This window comes from Balaenoptera borealis (assembly GCF_965194805.1).
Source record: "Balaenoptera borealis genome assembly, chromosome: X".
NCBI lineage: Eukaryota > Metazoa > Chordata > Mammalia > Artiodactyla > Balaenopteridae > Balaenoptera > Balaenoptera borealis.
Genome location: NC_138881.1, coordinates 99,318,011 through 99,327,926, shown reverse-complemented (window position 1 = coordinate 99,327,926; position 9,916 = coordinate 99,318,011). Strand labels below are relative to the sequence as shown.

The 9,916-nt window shown below is 36.7% G+C and overlaps 1 protein-coding gene across 1 annotated transcript in view; it reads right to left on the bottom strand.

Annotated features, from left to right (window-relative positions):
• Positions 1-4,647: 4,647 nt before the first annotated feature.
• Positions 4,648-9,916, bottom strand: part of WDR44 (WD repeat domain 44) — an 82,535-nt gene continuing 77,266 nt past the window's right edge. Inside the window, exons 19-20 of the mRNA XM_082377096.1 lie at positions 8,938-9,072; positions 4,648-5,736 (exon numbers count right to left, since the gene is read on the bottom strand). Of these exons, the coding sequence (XP_082233222.1) occupies positions 5,642-5,736; positions 8,938-9,072 (230 nt within the window). The 3' untranslated portion in view covers positions 4,648-5,641. The remainder of the gene's footprint in view (positions 5,737-8,937; positions 9,073-9,916) is intronic.

The window sequence follows — 9,916 nt, the reverse complement described above, 5'->3', positions numbered from 1 at the left end:
TGCTCCTCAAGGAGGTGGGCCTTAACTCTTCCCTACCCCTTGAGTTTGGGCTGTGCTTAGTGATTCACTTGCGAAGAGAAGATTTATGGAAAGTGAGAAAAAAGTAACTTTATAATAGAGAAACCTGACAAACATTCCTCAGCCAGGTGATGTCATGTTGGTAGTACGTATCCTGTTTTTTAAAAATACATCTTTATTGGAATATAATTGCTTTACAATGGTGTGTTAGTTTCTGCTTTATAACAAAGTGAATCAGTTATACATATACATATGTTCCCATATCTCTTCCCTCTTGCATCTCCCTCCCTCCCACCCTCCCTATCCCACCCCTCTAGGTGGACAAGAAGCACCGAGCTGATCTCCCTGTGCTATGCGGCTGCTTCCCACTAGATATCTATTTTACATTTGGTAGTGTATATATGTCCATGCCACTCTCTCACTTCGTCCCAGCTTACCCTTCCCCCTCCCCATATCCTCAAGTCCATTCTCTATGTCTGCGTCTTTTTTCCTGTCCTGCCCCTAGGTTCGTCAGAATCTTTTTTTTTTTTTAAGATTCCATATATATGTGTTAGCATACGGTATTTGTTTTTCTCTTTCTGACTTACTTCACTCTGTATGACAGACTCTAGGTCCATCCACCTCACTACAAATAACTCAATTTTGTTTCTTTTTATGGCTGAGTAATATTCCACTGTATACATGTGCCACATCTTCTTTATCCATTCGTCTGTTGATGGACACTTAGGTTGCTTCCATGTCCTGGCTATTGTAAATAGTGCTGCAGTGAACATTGTGGTACATGTATCTTTTTGAATTATGGTCTTCTCCGGCTATATGCCCAGTAGTGGGATTGCTGGATCATATAAGAGTTCAATTTTTAGTTTTTTAAGGAATCTCCATACTGTTCTCCATAGTGTATATCCTTGATGTGATGTAATGAAAAGAGTAATTCACCTCTGTGGTCTTCCTCTCCAAAGTTCATAGCCTGTTGAATCATGAGAAAAATACCAGACAAACCCAAACTGAGGGCCATTCAACAAAATACTTAACCAGTACTCCTCAAAACTGCTGAGGTCATGGAAAGCATGAGAAAACGTTGTGGCTAAGAAGAGCCTAAGGAGACCTGACGACCACGTGTAATGTCACATTCTGGACGGGAATCCGGAACAGAAAAAGGACATTAGGTAAAAACTAGTGAAATCTGAATAAAGTGTGGAGTTTAGTTAACAGTAATGTACAAATGTTGGTTCCTTAATGTGAAAAATGTGCCATTGTAATGTAAGATGTTAACAATAGGAGAAATTGGTGCAGGGGATATGTGAACTCTTTGCAAACTTTTCTGAAAAATCTAAAACTATTCTAAAATAAAAAGTTCATTTAAATTAAGAAAGCACAATATGCCTAAATGCAATAAGGTATTCTGGACTGGATCTTGGAACTGAAAAAGGACACTAGTGGAAAACTGGTGCAATGTGAATAAAGTCTGGAGTTTACTTAATAGTATTGTACCAGTGTGGGTTTTAGTTTTGATCACTGTGCCATGGTAACGTAAGATATTAACATTAAGGGAAACTGGGTAAGGAGTATATGGGAACTCCGTATTTTCTTTGCAACTTTTCTGTAAATCTAAAGTTATTCCAAAATAAAAATTTTAAAATGTAACGCAGGGTAGCTGGACGTACAGGCAAACTCCATCTGCCTGGACCACCGTAGATTACCTACATGATGACATTTGATTTGCTGCGGACTCTGCAGTGGATCTCTCCCCTCATTTCCACACCACCCTTCATGCTGGCCCTGCTGTATCAACCTGCATTTACTTCATGTGCATGGGTCTACACCAGCCAAGTGGTTGTGGCTAACAGGGGGAACCTGGCTTCCCCAAGACTAGATGACTCAAATCTAGAGAACGAAAGAAAACAAAATGGACCAAGCTTCAGAACTGAAGGGAACAGGAGAGCAGTTGCAGGGAAGGGGGGTCTGTTAAAAAGGAGTTAGCTCAAAACAGAAGACAGGTAAGAATTTAGAGGAAATAGACAATGATTTTAGTCTGGGAGGAGGGGGCCAGAGACCAGCGAAGATGTTGGCATGGTGGGTACTCCATTTTCTCCACCTTACCTATGGCTTACTCATAAGGTCTTTTACCCATATTATCCTTGCTACTTGTAATATTAGATGAACTAAGATGGGCCTGAGAATCAAGTGGCTGCCATGAGTTACTAGGAAGGGTAGAACAGACAGGGGATAGGATGAGAAGGGGCATTTCTAGGGCCACAGCCACAAGATAGTTCCAAGTCTCTTATTTGTTTCTGTGGCCATCTTCTCCATCAGACTGTGAGCTCTTCTGGCACATGGCTGCTACCTTATTCTTTTCTAGTCCCAGCAGTGGTCTGTACATAGTAGGTGTTCAATAAACATCTGCTTAATGGAGAAGTAAGGCAGGAAGCTAGAAACCAGTGAAACTGGGAATGATTTTCTTTTGAAAACTTTATCTTGAATCCCCATAATAATTAAATAACTTAAAAACATTCTGATAATTTGATTTTTTCGTATCAGTGAGGAGAGCTGGCTCTCAAAATTATACAACTGAAACTGGAATTCTGGGGATGGATATATTAATGTTAAACATGTATTTCAAAGAATAAAAAGCAACTGCCCAGCTGTATAATTTGAAGACCAGAGAAAATGGCATGCTAAATATGTTGAGTCATTCATATTTTAATTCCAATTAAGGTAAACAAGATGGAGGCAGGGGAAGGCTCAATATGACTCTTCAAATAGTTTTTAATGAAATGTGGTTTTAAACTTGTTCAGGCAGCCACACCAAGTCTGTGATGAAATTTTCACCAAAGGAAAAAGGGAAAATAAGGTAATATGGTTACTTTTTTCAAAAGCTAGGTTTATTCACTTTAGACTGTTTGTTGCTCTAAGATAAGATTGTGCTTGACTTTTCTTAGTGACTTTTTAAGTATTAAAATGTTCTCTCTTTTATGATGAGGTGATAGTAGACGGTGGCAGTTTTTAAAAGTGCTGAGTTGGCAGAAAAAGGCTGGTGCCCTATGTCAATCCCTAAAATACTATTTGTCCATGAAATCTCAATATCTAGAAAGCACTTCCACATCTTTTTTTTTTTTTTTTTTTTTTGGTCTAGGAGGGTACTCAGGGATTTGGGAGAGGAAGTGAGAAATGTGTGTTTGTTGAGTACACCTATTGGCTAGGTACCAAGCTTTATACATACATGATTTCTCAGTAAATCTTTACAATTTCCATTAGATATTCTCGTATTACAGATAAGGACATGGAAATTAATACAGAATAACTTGCTCAAGGAAGGTGCTAACAGAGGAAACCAAATCTAAGTTTATCTAATTCTAGAATCTGTGCTCCTTCCTATAATACCACACAACTTATTACAGTGAGTTTCTAATATTCACTTTAGGGAAAAATATTGTTCAATTTTTCTTTGTATACATCTTCATGCTACCTTTTCAAACTCACTTTCTGACTTGTAACTTCGCAGTGTATTTATATAGTGATAGCCAACAATTTTTAAAACTAAATTTAGAAGTGTCAGTATTGTTCTCTTAAGCTTGCATCCCAACTATTTTTTGCCTTTTTGTTCGAGAAACCACATAAAACCTATCAGGAAATATTCATATGGCAACACCTGATTATCTGCAGTTGAAACATCCAGCACCACAGCAGACTACAAGGCCTCAGGCAGAAGTCAGTGAAAGCCAAGAGGGTTGAAGACACTGAATTCTTTGAGACACTAGACCAATCACACTGCCATCCAGACCCTGAGACTACGAAAGTGACTGGTTAAAAAGCCAATGGCATAACAACTTGGTCTGTCAGGTAGAGTACAGAAAAGTGAGCAGAGGTAGGGAGAGAAGTGTGAGGGAGGTGAGAGGAGGGGAAGGAGAAAGCATAGCACTGGCAAGAGGAAGAAAGCAGCATAGGGGTAAAACCAAGGCAAATAATATGCAATGAACTAGAAAATCCAGGACACCTCAAGACCATGCTGATGGGCTTCCCTGGTGGCTCAGTGGTTAAGAATCCGCTTGCCAATGCAGGGGACACGGGTTCGAGCCCTGGTCCGGGAAGATCCCACATGCCGCAGAGCAACTAAGCCCGTGCGCCACAACTACTGAGCCTGTGCTCTAGAGCCCGCGAGCCACAACTACTGAAGCCCGTGCACCTAGAGCCTGTGCTCTGCAACAAGAGAAGCCACCGCAACGAGAAGCCCACACACCGCAGCGAAGAGTAGCCCCCGCTCGCTGCAACTAGAGAAAGCCCACGTGCAGTAACAAAGACCCAACGCAGCCAAAAATAAATAAATAAAATAAATTTAAAAAAAAAAGACCATGCTAATTAATAAGGATGTGATCTCGGCTCCCCAGCTTCTCACCTATATACTGAAAACAAATGCAGTGAAGAACATATAAGCATACAGATGAACTGTTAGCAGTGCTCATTTTAGAACTAGAATTAAAAACTTTTTTTCTTAAAGGTATGTAGCTAATGCATTATAATTTAGGGGTCCAAAATTTGATCTCTGCTTGCTAAAAATCAAATTATAAAACAAGATTTTGGTTTTTTCACATTTCTCAATTTACCGAAGTCATCTGAAAATAAAGTCATATGTTTAACAAGTTTTGGCCACCAACTTTTAATAATACATATTTAATTTTCAGAAACATATGCTAACCATCAACAACATTATCAGGGTTCCATCACCCCAGATGTTATTTCATTGGTACATTGTATCAATATTTACAAAGGCTTTCAAATTCAACAACACAAAACAAAACAGCTTAATTTTTAAAACTACAATGCTTTAAAAAAATGTAAACTGTCCATTTTTACATTATTGTAAAAAAGAAGACTCACTCCGTAATGTGGCTTAATTTTTTTAAGTGAGCAAAGCCTGGTGCTCATGGATAAAGAATGAAAAGAATTCTTTACATAGGAAACATTGTGCTCCAGTGTGGCAAAAAAAAAAAAAATATATATATATATACACACACACACACACACATACAAAGAAAAGAATCTTAAGTCCACAATTTAGACCACACACAAAAAAAGTCCCCAAATTGAGAAATTTATAAAAACCATTTACACATGGTTGTTGACCTATTGAAAACCTATATAACATTTTAAAAATAGTAACTCAGTCAAAAGATACCACTTCTCTTAAAAATGAAATTTTGTGCAAAAGAAATTATTTAAGCTAGAAACAAGACACTCCCCCTCAGTAAGAGGCCAAAAGAGCCACTGAAATAATTTAACTCTGTTAGATTTAGTGCATGTAACCAAAAGGCACACACATGTGATTAATATATTAATATATTTTCATGCAGAAACCTGTGCATGTTCACAATTATATAACAAAAACACAAACATAACAAAATGTAAAGCCTAATGTTTGGCAATGTTATTCTAGCTACATTCCTTTCTAGTCTATCAGTCCCGGGTTTACTAGATCATTAACGTTGCCTCTCAAAAAATATATTATATTTGAACAGCTTCCAATAAAAATTAAAAAAAGGATGTTGGCCTGAAACACTATAACTTTTTTTCAGTTCTGATACATATAGAAACTTACTGATATGTTTATTTTAAATGTCATTTCAAATTAAGATACATTTTTCCTTTTGTTAATAAACACTTTGATTGCTCCAGTGAAGTCAGCAGAGAGAAGAACTTCTGTGTTATCTGTCTTCATAATACCTTAAAAGCATAAAAGAAAGTTTTTAGTTGATTTTAAAGGAATATGAAGCCTGCTGCCACAACTGTCACATGCCCATGATCCTCTACCTCTGGGGCAGAAGAACCTCTCCCAGCCTTTTCAGTCTCTCTTTTCTGGCTTGCTCCTGTGATCCTTTCATCCTCCTGTACCTCTCCTCTCTGAGGCTCACTTCCACTTACCTTGTCTTAGCTGCTCTCTTCCTGGCAGCTAAGGAGAGATTATGGTCCCTTGGGGCCAGGATGCCTGGATTTACTCCCAGGCAGCCAAGGCCTCTAAGTTGTCTGATTCTTCATTTCGTGGCAAGAGGCTAGCGTGTTATTCAGCCCCAGGACTGGAATGTTGGCAGGATGGGATCAGCTGGGCAAGTCTTTTGCCAACAGGGTTCACTAATGAGGTTGACAGTAAGGTTTACTGTACAGCAGACATACTGGAACTGCCATGAAATGAAGTACACATGATCACTCTGTGAATGCTGAGAGCACCTTTTGCCTTTCCAGTCCATACTGAAGAACCATGTAGCTACTACGCTGAATGGCAAAAACGCTTACCATTTAACATTTGCTGGTAAAAACATTTAACGAACAAAATTCAGTGTTAACTATTATGCATAGGCAAAAATTGTAGATTTAAGAACGACTGATTAGTAAGGAAGAAAATAATCCAAACTGTAACTGGGGAGTTGTGTACGGGATGAGTTAGACAAAATGGTTTCACTTAGGTTTGTTAAAAACATATCCTAAGCTGCTGAACATTCCTAACCACACTTTTGGTATATCTCAAAGTAGTGCTATGCAGCAGAAGCAGCAGCAAACAACTGAGGGATATCAGAAAGGCTAGAGAAGAAAATAATTCATCATATATAGAGAGAGAAATGCTTTATAAGATACAACATAATGAAGATGATAATGTCTATTACATGCCAGGCATTTTGCTAGACACCTTACATGTGTTATCTTTAATTCTTCTCACAACCTTTTTTTTTCAGTTTTCAGCTGTATCTTTTTTTTTTAAAATTGAAGTATAGTTGATTTAAAATATTGTGTTAATTTCAGGTGTACAGCAAAGTGATTCAGAGATACTCCTAATTTATCCCTCCCTCCTTCCTCTTCGGTAGCCACAAGTTTGTTTTCTATGTCTGTGAGTCTGTTTCTGTTTTGTAAATAAGTTCATGTGTACTATTTTTTAGATTCCACATATAAGTGATATCATATTTGTCTTTCTCTGACTTACTTCACTTAATATGATAATCACTAGGTCCATCCACATTTCTGCAAATGACATTATTTCATTCTTTTTTATGGCTGAGTAATATTCCAGTGTGTATATGTGTGTGTGTGTGTGTGTGTGTGTGTACTGTAGTTTTGATTTGTGTTTCTTTGATAATTAGCGATGTGGAGCATCTTTTCATGTGCCTGCTGGCCATCTGTAGGTCTTCTTTGGAGAAATGTCTATTTAGGTCTTCTGCCCATATCACAACCTTATAAACGAGGTATTATCACCATTTTAAACATGAGGAAAACTGAAGCTTAAGTTGCCAAATACGTCAGAATAAAGAGGAGGGCAATCAGATATATTTTATGATCTCATACCCCAAGTTTAAGAGTTTATTCTTAGAGTATACCTACACGGGTACAGAACAGCAAACACAAATCTGAGTATGATCCAAAGTTGTGCCTCTTTAAAAAGGACCCAGTGAAGTAATAACTGAACCATGTTAATATGCTGCAGTTTTGAGAAGTTTAAAAAAGGTACTTTTCATTTTTCCTCAAATGGTTTAAAAAGCTAGAATTTTCTGTTCAATGTGTAGGGGAAATGTGCAGAGTGTAAAAAGGTATTGGGGAAAAAGAAAAGAAAAAAACCCCAACCAAATGACTTAATTTAGAAGAGAGAAGTAGGATTTGACTGTGAGAAAAAAAGAAAAAGAAAATGAAAAGAAATATTTCCAAACAGGCATTTAGTAAAGGTGTAATAATTCTGCATTGGTTGATTTTTAAATCTGGTAATTGAAAGAAGTGCTAGGGACTTCCCTGGTGGCACAGTGGATAAGACTCCATGCTCCCAATGCAGGGGGTCTGGGTTCGATCCCTGGTCAGGGAACTAGATCCCACATGCCACAACTAAAGAGCCTGCCTGCCACAAGTAAGACCCAGCGCAACCAAATAAATAAATATTTAAATGAAAAAAAGAAAGAAGTGCTAGACTGAAGTTCATATTTGCTATCAAAATTTTTCTTCACAGACAGAAGAAATAGTGTATTTAGTATAGTGTATAGTGCAAATAATACCGCAAGGGAAATGACTTGATATTAAATGAGATAAAAATGCTTGAGAACTTTTTAGTATTCAAATACTTTTAGAAGCACTCTTACTACATTGTATCTATTGTTGTGACTTTATAACTCTCTACAAGGCCTGGGTATAGTCTCTAAAGTGAGAAAACACATTTAATAAAATATTCTGCAATAGATTTTAACAATACAAACTTGTTTTCATTAACAACTGGTCCAAGTTTACATGGTTTTACTTTACTCTTCAGAATTAACAAGGACCATTTTTATATAATCGGCACTAAATACTACTTGACGGTTTCTTTTCACTTCCTAATCTGAGCATTTTATATAATTGAAAGTACTATTCATTCTCAAAGTATTTGCTGCAACGGGCAAGAATCACTGGCTTGTAAATAGCTATCTATGAGGAGCTGTAAATTTGTGGCAATTAGAAAAGAACACTGCTTTCACTTTGGTTTAATTCACTTATTCAGTAAATGTTTATTAAGCACCTACTACATTCAGGCAAGCACTGTGCTAGGCACTGGCCCTACAACAATAAATAAAACACATAAAATCTTTGCCCTCAGAGATTATAGTGCAATAGAGACAGATAATTTAACTTGTATATATTTATGTCTGGTTTGCATTTCTCAAAAGAGAATATAGTTTTCCATAAAAAAAATTACAAACTTTCAAAATTTTCAGTTTTAATTCCCAGGTGAATTTAAAAGAAGTAAAACTGGCAAGAACTATGTTACCAAAATGTTCAGAAATGAACATCTGACAACCATTATGTTGCATAACAGAAATATTCTTCATACTCATGAAGACCTCATAATACCCACAAGTCAATGAGGCTACTAAAGGCTGACTAGAGAAAATGAAGGACAAATAAAATATGAATACCTACCAGAGGGCATGTTATCCAAAACTTCAGCATCTTCACCTTTATCGTTCCCTTCTGATTTTTCAGACTGCACATCCAAAGACAACATCAAACTTGGGTTTGGAGCAAAGATGGCTGATGTAACAACTGCATTATGTGCTAGGAAAAAAAAATTACTTCAAAACAACTAATAAACTTGATTCTAAACATCAAGACAAAAAGTATAATACTGCAAAAAACATAATAGTGTATGTTATATGCAAGTACCTTTAAAAACTAACATATAAGTAACTAAGAACTATTTAAAACCCAAAAATATTTTCTTAAAAAAAATCAAATCCATCATAGTAGGGGACATTAACACCCCACTTTCACCAATGGACAAATCATCCAAAATGAAAATAAATAAGGAAACACAGCATTAAATGATACATTAAACAAGATGGACTTGATTGATATTTATAGGACATTCCATCCAAAAACAACAGAATACACTTTCTTCTCAAGTGCTCATGGAACATTTTCCAGGATAGACCATATCTTGGGTCACAAATCAAACCTTGGTAAATTTAAGAAAATTGAAATCGTATCAAGTATCTTTTCCGACCACAACGCTATGAGACTAGATATCAATTACAGGAAAAAAATCTGTAAAAAATACAAACACATGGAACCTAAACAATACACTACTAAATAACCAAGAGGTCACTGAAGAAACCAAAGAGGAAATCAAAAAATACCTAGAAACAAATGACAATGAAAACACGACGACCCAAAACCTATGGGATGCAGCAAAAGCAGTTCTAAGAGGGACGTTTATAGCAATACAATCCTACCAAAAGAAACAAGAAACTTCTCAAATAAACAACCTAACCTTACACCTAAAGCGATTAGAGAAAGAAGAACAAAAAAACCCCCAAAGTTAGCAGAAGGAAAGAAATCATAAAGATCAGAGCAGAAATAAATGAAAAGAAATGAAGGAAACAAAAGCAAAGATCAATAA